This window comes from Haliotis rufescens, unplaced genomic scaffold (assembly GCF_023055435.1).
Source record: "Haliotis rufescens isolate VD_foot unplaced genomic scaffold, xgHalRufe1.0.p SCAF_6, whole genome shotgun sequence".
Lineage (NCBI taxonomy): Eukaryota > Metazoa > Mollusca > Gastropoda > Lepetellida > Haliotidae > Haliotis > Haliotis rufescens.
Genome location: NW_025964334.1, coordinates 5,708,815 through 5,722,566, shown reverse-complemented (window position 1 = coordinate 5,722,566; position 13,752 = coordinate 5,708,815). Strand labels below are relative to the sequence as shown.

The 13,752-nt window shown below is 38.9% G+C and overlaps 1 protein-coding gene across 2 annotated transcripts in view; it reads left to right on the top strand.

Annotated features, from left to right (window-relative positions):
- The window catches only part of LOC124148810 (serine/threonine-protein kinase 38-like), a 96,449-nt gene that overhangs the window by 51,636 nt on the left and 31,061 nt on the right, over nucleotides 1–13,752 (top strand). For both annotated transcript variants that reach the window (XM_046520118.2, XM_046520117.2), the window contains one exon: nucleotides 4,663–4,785. In XM_046520118.2, the coding sequence (XP_046376074.1) occupies nucleotides 4,663–4,785 (123 nt within the window). The remainder of the gene's footprint in view (nucleotides 1–4,662; nucleotides 4,786–13,752) is intronic.

The window sequence follows — 13,752 nt, the reverse complement described above, 5'->3', positions numbered from 1 at the left end:
AGTATGTCGGCTGTTCTGAGGCATTGTTTGCAATGTCCTTGCATTTGCACACGTCGTATGAACATCTCACGGGGAAAACCCATCTCCATTGGTGACACATGGCTGTGTTCCAAGTCTGTCGTGTATTTCCTTATGTAAATATTAGTAATTACTGTCTATTTGGAAACCCGTCATGGACCAGCACAGATTGTATGGTGTGTAATTAGACTGGACATTAGCACAGGAATGGCAAGAAGACACGACAGGAATAAATCCATCAGCTCCTTAACCACCTGAAATACCTCATTTACTTGGAGGTCTTGACTGTTTTGTGATCTCAATGGAGTGGGTATAGGCTAAATAGCAGACATTGTTGAACCCAAATGGTGTAAATTGAGACAAAGAATGTTTCGAAAGTGGTCATAATGGAATAATTGAAGTTAGAGTCCTGCCTTGCCTATATAGTTGAAACTGCCTCGTTAAGTTTACCACACATTGCTGTTAGTTAATGATAGGAATGCCAGACTATTTTCTAGCATGTATAATATGTTTATCCATATTTCTGATTGCTGCAAGAGAATCTAACAGTTTTACTCCACTAGTCCTTATAATGATAACATATGGGAAATAATGTGAAATTTCTACTAGTCCCTAGGATACCTTAACTATTGGGCAGTTTGGCAAGGACAAAAGGATGAGTGCCAATTTCAAATACAGTAGATCAATACAGATGCACTCTGATTTCAATTCTGTTTTTATTTCAGCAAAATGGAGATATTTGTTTGTATTACTTATGGCTGAAACCACAGGAGGAAATGGCATTATGAATATCAAATTGACATTACACTTTTAGCTCAACTTTATACATCCAGTGACTTGGCTTGACTTGACTTGACTTGACTTGACACTGTTTCAAAACTGTATATGTTCAAAGATTGTCTCTGAAGTGTGCATGTGTGGACAAAATACAACTTTCATGTTTGCATTTCTTGTCTGTGGAAGTCAGGCATTATGCAACTGCAGTGGTATCTCTGAAGAGACAGCATTCACTCATGATGTATGTGTAATCTTGAAGTGTACTTTAAAGGGCCAGTATGTCGACTGTTCTGAGGCATTGTTTGCAAACAATAGCTGATGACCTCCCGAGTTTACCTGGCTTCACCCGCCTTATTCCCCGAGAGAAGTTTCAGCTCCAGTGACCACACCACGAGTGTAGGCTTATCACGTGACTGGACTTTTCTCTTGTTTGTAAACAAACCAGTATTCTGAAATAAGAGCCGAAGGGGCTAATGCAATCTTTTCGGTGCACTTTGCCTGCTACTCCAACTGTGACCGTGAGGTGCATGACAATATAGCTTTACACATCAAAGTGACCGTATCGCTGCCTCTCTGAGGGACTTTTATGCCAGCAAATGGAGGAAAATACGCACATGGAAATTGATTTCCTCGTTAAGGATGTTTCACAATGAAAGTTAAACATTTCATGACATTTGTATAGACTCTTTAAATGAAAAGATTAAAAACAAAAGCAGTATCTTGAATAGACTGTGTAAGATGTGAAGATGAACTGGCCGCAAGGAACTCCGGGTAGGAGAGTGATTGGCTTCATGAGACTGAGGCATTTATATTGTAATCTAGGCTTTGACAAACACTGGCTTCTTATCCAGTCAAGCTGACAAATAGTATTTTGTAACTCATCCATGAGAAAAGCACACAAGCTTTCTCTTCAAAAACATGACGGAAGACATTTATTCTGTGCAACACTTGGGTTGTCGGCTTTCCCTGTGCAGAGCTGTATTGTTTTGGTTTGAGTTTCGAATCTTGCATGAAGTAAAGGCGTGACGTCACACTCGGAAATTATTTCATGCATGACTTAATAACACCCAGAACCGTCGATGTACTGGCCCTTTAGCGAAGCTTCATACCCCAGCACAGTTGCAGTTTTCAGCCGCTAGCCTGATATAAAAATTACTCTCATAGAAGTTTTTATGATTGGTTCTAGTACGTTCAGCTCATAGTAGTCCATATCTGAACACTAATATCTGCTGGTAATAATGTCAAGAGACAAGATTGAGCAACCACTCTCAGAAGTGCTTTGCATAGACTTTTGAAGAGAGGTGGTTGAAGGTGTGACCTGTATATCAGCGTTAGAAATTGGCACTCTTCATATAGTCCTTGCAAAACTGCCCAATAGTTAAGATAACCTAAGGCCTAGTCGAAACTTGCCCCTATTAAAGGTTTTTTTCTATATGTGATCATAACAAGTGTAACAGGGGGTGTAACGTTAATAAATAACACTGGTCGTTGAATGTGAAGAGGATTTGTCGGTCAGAACAAACGCCCTGAAACATATACTTCAAATATATATATATGTATGTAAATATACACAGACATAAAGATGTAAGGGCACATCACATTCACATGCAGTCATATTATTTTATGTTCATTCACATCGTCACATCGATGACAACATAGAAGTAGATTGAACTCATGTTTTTAACAAATACATTGAAGGATGTGTTATAAGTCACAGTAACTATACATGCAATGACGAGTGATATTTTTGAACACCCCCGTTACATAAGGACTCTGTGAGTGAGTGAGTGAGTGTGTTGACCCAGGCTGGATTATTTAGGGCCAGGATATTGATGACTGCACATTCACTCACTCACTCACTCACTCATTCGGTCACTGAAATGTTGTTTGTACTGTTTCCTTCCGGATAGAACCATATGTCAGTTTTGAGAAGCCATCAGTTTGAAAAAACATCGCCTCAAATTCTAGAAGCACTACAAGTCAAGGGTCTGTCGTCATCATAATTTAAAATGTTAAAGATTTAGGGGTCTCGTGATTCAAACAGACCCCAGAGTCCCCCTAATTTCAAACACTGACACTAATTTGAAAATGCAACTTCTATCTGAGACCACAAGGTGCATTTCCTTCCTTTCTAATGTTTCTCAAGATTCAAGCCGTATTGCTGAAAAAAGATATTTCTTTTTGAATTTTATGGAACTATAAATACTTGTCAGCTCCTTTCAAGTGTTTGAAATAAAGTTTGAAAGTCAAAGGGTCCTTGTCGTGATCATACAGTAATGTTATACGTTAAAGATATGGGGGTCACTGAATTCAAATACCCAAGAAAACCTCTGGGACCCCAGCACCCCCGTTGATATTTACCACTGCTTGCTGTGACCTGGACATGTCAGTATAAATTTTATTTGCTTGTTGCAATATTCTAGCTATATAACGACAATCTGTAAAAAAGCATGTTTGGATCAGACAATCTGGTGAATAAAATTGTGGTACATTGTTTGGTTACTCGTTAGCTAAGCCAGAAAAATGGACCTCAAGTTAAGGAAAATAAACTGGTTTGGCTGGTGAATATAATGTCTGAAAACAGGTTAGGTAAATATGAAACTTGGGACTAGGACTTGGTTCTCGTGGTATTCATAGATTTCAAGCCTAAATCAATTTGTCAATAGTTTCTATTTCCCTAAGGATCCTTCGAGGTCCGCAGTCACACACACATGCATACGCACTCACGCACATAATTCTGTTTTATCTGTAATTCACACGCACATACGGAAATGTTGACAACGTAATTGTTGCATTGAAGAGAAAACCAACAAAAAATATGTAGCATGATTCAGCTGAACTGGTATTACATTGAGTCATGCTGTTGTTTTAGTAGATATCATCCAATTACCACCACCATTAGGTTGGATGTCGTCTTAAAAGTTAATAAGTTATGTATATGTTTAGTTCATTTCAAAGTAATTAGTACATATTTACTGAGCAATTTTCATATGAATGTCACAAAATCCCTTTGTGTCAAATTTTTGCTACTACTTCCACTTCATCATTGAGAATAGTTTTTCGAATGAAACATTATTTATAGCATTGTAATGAGTGGTAGATGATGTACTTGCATCCTGGGCCTAAACATTTGTTTAGAATTTATTAATCAATGGTGTGTGTGGACGGCCGAACATTTATAGAAGCTAATGCTACAAGAGGAAAAGGAACTGTTACATTTGAGGCTGTTCATGAGCACTGAAATGAAATATTGATTTTTTTGAATATTTTTTTGTTTTTAACTGCCACTTAAGTGAAACAGCCTGAAATAGCATGTTAGCATAACAGACATAAGCTAACAAAGAGACGTGTTGTCGTCTTGCATATTGAACTTACAACCACAACAACTGACAAATAGGGGTGATGACGCTTTGTTTCAAACCAGCCATTTGAAAGGTTATTTTGTACATATACCAAATCTTCCAACCTTCTAAACTTCTCTTTTGTGTGAACAAAGTGGATTTCTGGAAGTTTTTAGATATTGTCCTATCTATTAATTCCATTAGACGTTTTATGTACAGAACGTCCTCACAGGACAGGAGATGAGCAGTACATGGAATATATATTTGGCACAATACGTTATATATTGATATGCAGAAAAGTATACATAATCAATTCACATATAAACAAGCTGGGGATCTATGCAGTTACATTTAATATTTTCCGAATTGGTAACTTGTTGCCTTAGATAATATTGATGATCTTAAAATAAACGTTTGGTATATGGCATTTGAAAATATTTTTCAGAAGAAGAGGAATTATTTCCTGCATTGAGAGAAGTTGAAAACAGTTAAGTTTCCTGAATGATAAAAGTATCTTGTTTTTCAGAAATCGGAGCGACGACAACAACATGCCACCAAAGAAACCGAGTTTCTTCGACTCAAGCGATCTCGCCTTGGTGTGGATGACTTTGAACCCCTCAAGGTCATCGGCAGAGGCGCTTTTGGCGAGGTAAGTGTCCGGAATTACAAGGACCATTATTCTCAGGTTCTTATCTGCAGCTTGTTCCAGTTGATGCTTTGCAGCAAGGGCTATCCTGTTCAACCAGAGCTCCAGATAAGCTGCGTATCTGCGTGAAATACGCATCAGAAATGCAGAAATACGCAGTAAAATATAATCCAAGCGTATCAAATACGCAACGAACATTACAGATACGCTACAAAAATAAAATTTGTGCGTATCATCAAAATATTGTGAAGTAACCCTGCGTATTTGACTAGCAAATCAGCAACTTATTTGGAAATTATAAACGGGCATTCCGTCAACCTTGCCAAACTCCACGATGACAGTTACATCATGATCATTTGCCATCACACTTTCGTGTGGAAGTATCGTGGTATTTTTGAGTCCTATAAAGCTCTCGAACCCACACGACACCAGTTTGCAGGGACTAGATGAATAGTGTTTTTAAATATTTAACTTAAATACCCACATGTGTAAAAACTAGTGGGTAACAGAAATTTGAATACGCAGATAGAATTACTGATACCCAATGATTTTAAAATGCATGGGTAAAATACCCACAACACCAAAAGCTTATCTGGAGCTCTGTCAACATAAGTAGACGTAACAGTAACAAGTCTTAGTGACCATGTATATGCCCTCTAGCCTTGCTCCAAGGCTGTACTAAAAGAAGAGTCCATGGATGTGTAGTAGGGATGGGACGTTACACCAACTATGCGATCCGATACGTATCACAATACCTTGTTCACGATCTGATATGTACCACGATACTTGTATGTGCTTTTACCTGTGGTGTGTAAGCCATCTTTTTAATAGACAGGATAGTCAAATAACTGGCACACTGACAATTTACAGTTGAAAATAATGAATGAAAATATTTACCTTTTCACTACTAATTTTCACTACTAATTAGTGTTTGGTGTAACAGCCATTTAAAGAAAACATGGAATGAATCGATATTTTTTACTTTTTGTGCGACTGTGATCGATACTTGTATCGGGAAGAAAAATACTGCGATCCACCGATGTGTAGTAATTCCATCCTCCTCGTCAGCAAGTCTAGATATGTGAACTAAGGACTCTGGTCTCTTATAGAGACAACTTGTTCTTATTATTTACATAATCTAGAAATTATGAATTAACCTGATAATTATTGCCTTTGAGACTTGTGAAAGTCTACAGTATTATGTAGCATGTGGGGAAAAAGCCAAGTTGACCCAAATGCACAGATATTCTGGCCTTCCTTATAAGTCTGTGCAAGCTCTGATGCAGAGCTACCCTTTCCCCAGCCAATAAGCGGGGTTGTAGACACAGTTTCGTATTAATATTTACACAGGTTGGTAATAGATATGGCTGCTAGTCCAAGACTAGTAAAAATCAATAGGGCCTAGTTATTTTCACCCAGAATTAAGTTAGTTTACGTAAACCACAGGGTTGAAATGAGCTGTGGACTAGTTCGATTGACCAATGGTGTCTACCCTTCTGCTGATCCATAGCCTCATTCAAACTGCACAGTGAATCTATTGCCTAATCAAGATGTATTCACTATTTCATGTACCTTATTCAACGTAATAAGCGCATTGCTCTAATAAGCGCCCACAGTGATATTTGCTAATATATTGGCTAGTGAACAATCCTAATCAGCATCCCTTCTGATAGATCAATGTACACAAGACTTATTTTTTCGTGTATAATACGCACTCGTGTGTTATATGCACCCTTAATTATGGGCAGTTGAATTCTGGAAAAATATATCTGTCGTATGTAAACATTTTAGGCTGTCAGCATAAACCACAAAATTTACGATCTTTCAACTGTGTTTTTTTTTCACTAAAATAATATTCTAATAAGAGCTCCCTATTTCTAATTTTGAGAGCACCCTGTGAGCTTATTATGTCGAATACGGTATTTTGCATTAATCTGACCACAAGACAGTTGAATACCATCAGTGGACTTGATGAAGTGTGCCTTGTATAGGAAAGATAGTACAGGTGCTACTCCTCACCTGTGCTCAAACAGAGAGACAGTGAGTTACTATGTTATGACATTGACTGTGAGGTTAGAGTTTGGGCTAAAGATTAATTATTGGTCTTCATTGGGGAAAACTGATCAATTACTGTGTAAATTACAATCAGACTATATTGATTCTTTGGTAGAATTGGTTCCAAGTACTTGTCTTAAGCATCAACTGTTAAATAGCATGTGATAACAATGTATGACCTGGCTGGTTAAGTTATTATATCCCAGCATGTGGAATATTGCACATACTATCAACCACTGGCCAGGACTTGTGCTCACTAACTCACTCACTCACTCACACACCAACTCACTCACTCACTCACTCACTCACTCACTCACTCACTCACTCACTCACTCACTCACTCACTCACTCGCTCGCTCGCTCGCTCGCTCGCTCGCTCACTGTAACCTTCTGGTAATAGCTTTTGCTGTATTCTGTTGTGCATGTTTGACAACCACAAAACACACTACACATAACTGCCCCCCTATCCATGTTGTTCTTCCCCATAGAGTCCTCCAGCAAGTTAAATATCTTTGTGCAGTGCAGCGTCATTCAGCTTTGTAAGCGTCTTTGACACAGCAGGGCTTGTTTCAAACAGGACTGTAAATACAATGTTGCATGATGGTGTTTGTGTAGTCCCTGTGAGGGTCCATGTGAATAGCGACATGGCTTGTCGCGCTCAACTGCCCCGGTAGCAACAGTCAGGCCCAGTAAGGCTGTAGAGATACCACTGAGCATGTCACTGCATCAATTAGGGTACACCACTGTTAGTCAGAGGCTTCAAAGTTACCGAGACCACCTCCATGGTCTAATACAAAGAGCATGGGCCTGGAGAGCGGACGACTGTCAGTTCGATCTTTGAACACATCGTACCAAAAGATGTTAAAGCATGGTACTTTTTGTTGCCCTGGCTGGCGCTGGGCAACAAGGACTGATCGGCTCGGAGTCGGTATACTGTGTACCGTTAAGCCCAACTCACTCACTCCATACAAGCAAATATCCCATTTCCAGGTCACCTGTACAAGATTGAAATTCTTCAACCAGAGTGACACTAGCTCCCTCACTGAAGATTCTGTGTCATGTTTAAGTCAGGCAAATGATGTTTTCAAGGCAACGCCAATAAATGGTAATAGTTTTGCGAAAATCTTTGTTAGCGTGTCACCACAGTCCAACATGTTATTCAGCTCGCTCTCCGGTCTGAAGGCAGAGTTCTCTAACACCATTGTGCAGTCAGTTTTCATTTGATGACACGGTTACCGGTAACTCTTTGCAAAGGTTGACTTCCAGATGCTTTATCCTCCATTTTATTGTCATGGTTTCTGCTGTGTCAGGAGTTTGTTTGTTTCCCTGTTCAGTATTTCCGGCCTTGAAAAGGAAGGACAGATTTATAGGTTGTTCAGTGGCTTGTCAGAACACCTGAAAATTTGCCATCGGTCTTGTTTGATTGAATGATTTCAATACAAATATCTTCTTGCTTGAATTCTTGAGTGATATTTCATAAATCTATCAGATCCTGTTTGCAGGTGTGTATAGGGCATCTTGCTGTAATTGCCTTCTCTAAACTCTTCACGATTTATTGCATAAAGTGTCAGGATATCACCTTGGCTTGATGAGCTACAGGGGAGGTCGGGTAGCCTAGTGGTTAAAGCGTTATCTTGTCACGCCGAAGACCCGGGTTCGATTCCCGACGTGGGTACAATGTGTGAAGCCCATTTCTGGTGTCCCCTGCCGTGATATTGCTGGAATATTGCTAAAAGAGGCGTAAAACCAAACTCACTCACTCACTCACTTGATGAATTGCGAAATTCCAAACTGTTTTATGCAATGGATGATATGTCTCAGCTTGTGACAGACTTGTTGGGCAGCAGCCTATTTTGACAAGGGAGGATTGACTGTTCAGATCATATTGCCACTCGGAAACAATACACCGCAAGGACAACAGATGACGCAACAAAAAATCTTTCATGTATGAAAAACTGGCATACAGTATATGCGTCACTAGTTTGTTTGTTTAATGCTGTAATCAACAATATCCTCACTTGTAAAACATGAATATTCATACCTAAACAGTGTCCTTTGCACCTTAGATAAAAAGACATTGTCTTTGTTATCACATGCCCTTATATTCAGAACATCCGTCAAACATGATGGATAGATGTTTGGGATATGGTGTTTTTGAACCTCTGTCTGTTATTCTGTTTCCATAATCTCTTTTATTAATAAGGGATGGAAATTTACCATGAATGTCTTCTAGCCAGAATAGTGATAACATGTAGCAATACCCCCTTCTACTCGCCCTTAGGATACCTTGAACATTAACAAAATTGGTCAAGGCTAGCAGGCTAGTGCTAATTTCCATCCCTGTTCAATCTACTAGAAACCTGTTATTTTTGTAAATTCCCTTGGATATTAACTGTGTTTGTTAATCAGCACTATGAATATAAAGGAAAGGCAATGTATAGTATAGGGCTGGGACGGTATTAACTTCCATGCACTGATGCAATAAACAACAGCTTAGTCACAATATCGGTGAAGGCTTCATGATCATATTTCATGACTTTGACGATTTCATGTTATATATCGCATGGCTATGTGATATGAACATGGTCTGTGCTATGTATTGACTGTGTGATGCAAGCAATAGGAAGGTAGCTTCAGCCAATGGGAAGGAAGAAGGGAATTACTGCTCATTCTGATTTCGTATGCTGGTGTGTATATTTCACATTATTTCCTGATGGTAGTTGATTTATGTGCAGTGTGTCATGGACTGATACTAATTTGCAGTGGGCAAGGAAATATAGGGAAGGGAGGGGCATGTTTTCCCAGGCAACACACGTTATGATATTTCGTTAATTAGTTGCATGATGCAAGGCATGATGTGTACGTTCCCCATTGTTGCTTATCTGGAGGAATCCATTTTCTGATTAATTATTATGAAGTCGCAGGCACCAAATAGTGAAATTAAGCGTGAAAGTCCAGGGGTTGTTGTCATAACCCTAATGGGGTCGATTTAAATGCTGGCCTGTTGCCAGTTAAAATTACAAAGGGTTTGCTGAAACGTAAAATAGATGGCCAGTCTGGCAAGTCAAAATTTCACCCTTTCTCTGTGTATTTTTAATTTTTTTAATCGTATCATTTCGGTAGAATGACAAACTGTGGCCAGTTTGTAGTGTTGTTTTACAACAAGTTTATCTGCTCATAAATCACCATGACATGAGGCAAATGGAAGCCAAGATTTAATCTTGAGTTCAGGAAAAAATGTTTTAAGGGTGAGGACTTCTAAAATTTTCAAAGCCCTGCTAGGTGTCTACGTGGCCTCAGGTTCGGCTACTTCACGACTTCCACCATTTAGTTGTGGGCCAGTTAGTTTGGAGAAGGAGCAAGCCCTGCTTGCTACAAACAAATTTGTTGTTAAATCTACCTATGTCTCATGTCAAAAGTTACAGATTTAGGGGCACTAGATTCAAGTACCACATGAGAAGACCGCAAGGACGCAAGGACTGCTCTTATTTCCAACACTGTATGACATTGTAGATCCCACAAGTTACGGAACCCAGGTCTTCACTAGCAGATGCTTTAGCCAGTAGAATACCCTATCACTTCTCCCTGGGACAGGAAGAAAGGAAGAAGGAGAAGGAAAATGTTTTTGGATAGGAGAAAATTGGAGGGTGAAAGGAGAAAATGTAGGGTGAAAGGAGAAACTTGTTGGATGGAAGGAGAAAATGTTGGGTAGAAGAGAAAATGTTGGGTAGAAGAGAAAATTGTGGGAAGAAGAGAAAATTGTAGTGCAACAGTTGAAAATGGTTGGGTGAATGGAGTGTGTGTATCTTAAATTCTTGAAAGTCTCTTCTAATACTTGTCAAATGGCATTTTCAGGGATTAACACTAGCCCAGACTAGTTTGTAGGGCAACAGTTCAAAATGGTTGGTTGAATGGAGAAAAAGATTGGGTGAATGGAGAAAAAGGTTGGGTAAATGGAGAAAAAGGTTGGGTAAATGGAGAAAAAGGTAGGTTGAATGAAGGAAAATGGTTGGTTGAATGGAAGAAAAAGGTTGGTTGAATGGAAAAATGGTTGGTCGAATGGAGAAAATGGTTGGGTGAATGGAGAAAATAGTTGGGTGGAGTAAAAGGTTGGTTGAATGGAGAAATGGTTGGTCGAATGGAGAAAATGGTTGGGTGAATGGAGAAAATGGTTGGTCGAATGGAGGAAAATGGTTGGTTGAATGGAGGAAAAAGGTTGGTTGAATGGAGAAATAGTTGGTCAAATGGAGAAAAAGGTTGGTCGGATGGAGAAAAAAGGTTGGTTGAATGGAGAAGATGGTTGGGTGAATGGAGAAATTGGTTGGTCGAATGGAGGAAAAGGTTGGGTGAAAGAAATGTGTATTTAAGAGAAAGTTTAGGGAGGTTTCATGAGAAAAAGCTGTTTAAGGAAGAAAGTTTAAAAAGGTGTAATGGCTTGTAACCAGGGAAAGGAGAGTCAGCTTTTTAACGAAGAAAGTTTAAGGAGATGTAATGGCCAGGATAAACTTTGGACGAAGGTCCCATCTGGTGAAAACATTATGATATTTACAGCTGAGGTGGTGTAGGTAGGAAGAATGTACACAGTTCCTGCTCGGTGCCAGGTATGGGTGGACCCTGGTGAGGGAAGGGGGAGAATGGGATCCAGGCATTGCTGAGGTCAATCATCACAATTGTCAGCTGGTTCCCACATGCCCACACAGTACAATACTGGCACGATTTAACCCTCCTGGTGTTAATGTTCACAAGCTGTTCAATTTAGATTGGGGAAAAGGGAAGAAGAAATATATGTTCATTTACAGTTAGACACCTTTGTGTTGAGGTTGAAGGTTCGACACAACTGAAAGAGATGAATAAAGACAGAAACTGAAACGCAGGACCATGGTTATAAAGTCAAAACACAAATTTAAATAAAATGTGTTTCCTACCTACAAAGATTAAATAGGGAAAGAGTTACGTGAAAATTTGTTGATTTCTATTTTTTCTTTAAATAATACCCAGACATGCGGGACATTTACCTCCTCAAAATCCACATTGTTTAGATGGAGAGCTGCTTCACTGTCATTTTGTGTGTGTCTTAAATTCTTGAAAGTCTTCTAATACTTTGCAAATGTCATATTCAGGGATGGAAATTAGCACTAGCCCGATAGCCCTTGACCAGTTTGGTTAATGTTAAGGGTATCCTAAGGACAAGTAGAATTTCAAACATTTTAAGAGTATTGCTAAATGTTATCACTATTCAGGCTAGAAGATTTCTTGGTTCGTTTCATCCCAGATTAGTACCTTGTTATGGATTATCTGGCGTTGAGGAACAAGCAATTCACTAACACCATCAGGTCTAGCCCAATCTTCCTGATCTAGGAGAGGAGACACTTTTCTCAAATCAGTAGTTCAAATCCCTGAACACCTTAGTACGAAGTTTCAATTACTATAGCAAAGCCAGATGATGGTAAATTAGTCATCAGAGATTTCATGCTGTAAACTCCACCAGCCCCAACTCTGGATGATGAGTTTGTGGACCAGTACTGCTACAGATATCTCAATGCAATCTATATGAGCCATTGGCCACATGTGAGTACCAGTTATGTTTATCAGTAGCGTGTTGGTCAACAGATCATCTTCCCACCAACCACAGACTGATTCCCCCCAGATATTGGTGGGGAACATCTGAAGGTACAGCCAAGTTGGGCGGAAGCTGTGGAGGGTTATAATATACATAAAACCTACAGGTCTTGTCATCCAAATCTTAGTCTTTAAAAGTCATGTGTTTGAGGGGGAAATCTATAATGAAAGCTTGTTTAGTTGCTTATATCTTTTACATGGTCAGATTCTGGGACTGCAGCGTTAGTCCTTTTCTGCTACAGTTCTTGCCAAACTGCCTAACAGTTCAGGTATCATAAGGACTAGTAGAAAATTGTTATTATTAAGGGTTTTGCTAAATGTTATCATTATAAGGATTAGTGGACTAAAATGGTTAGTTTCTATCGCAGGACTGTTTAAGGGATCTGTGAATTGTGGTTTTAGATGGTTGTGGTGGTTGTATGGATGTACGACACAGTGTTTTCTGAGGACCACACCTTTGACTTTAGATTACAATTTTGATCTTTAGCAAATGTTGAGTAGTGTATAATCTTAGTGAAACCATTTTCTCATGCTGTTTTACAGTTCACCTTCACTAATGTAAAAAATGTGGAGTATACATGTATATATATATATGATGAGGTTGATATTATTCATACACACATGCTGATGATATTGTAGCATGTGCTTTTAGCAGAGATTTCTTATTATGGAAAGGTTTTTCAGCGGTAGAAACACTGGTCCAACATACAGGAAAACCCTTAAAAAGGGCAAATTTCTACCAGTTCTTATGATACCTTAACTATTGGGCATCTTTGCTTAAAGGACTAATGCCAAATCCTTATGCTGATTCTGTCGCTTGTCTTTAAATAATGTGGTGTTTCAAAAAAAATAAGTTGCCCAAAATTATTTATATGGTTGATGTTTGATACTTTTCATTTTAGAATAGTCACGTTACCTTTAATAAACTGTCAGTTAGTTCCTTTCCAGACTGTCGTGAGTTAAGATATTTGAGTTGCCAATTGTTGAATGTTGACACTTGTAACCTGCCAGTTACTCCCAGTGTATTTGCTGTTAGTCATGCATGACTCACTGATCTCTAACTAATTTGTTAAGCTGTCGCCTCATGGACTCGCTTTATCACATGATTGCGTGGTAGCTGAGGGTTATGGAAGTCATGTTAAACAGGCGAATTGATCTAATTACAGCTTATATTTGTCTTGTATGTACCAAATAACTGAAAATATTTTGTATTCTGGTGCCAAATGTGAAAATGTTGTTGCTGGCTCTGTATTTCATCTCGACTTCAACAGTTGTATAAGTGTGGCTGTTCAACTG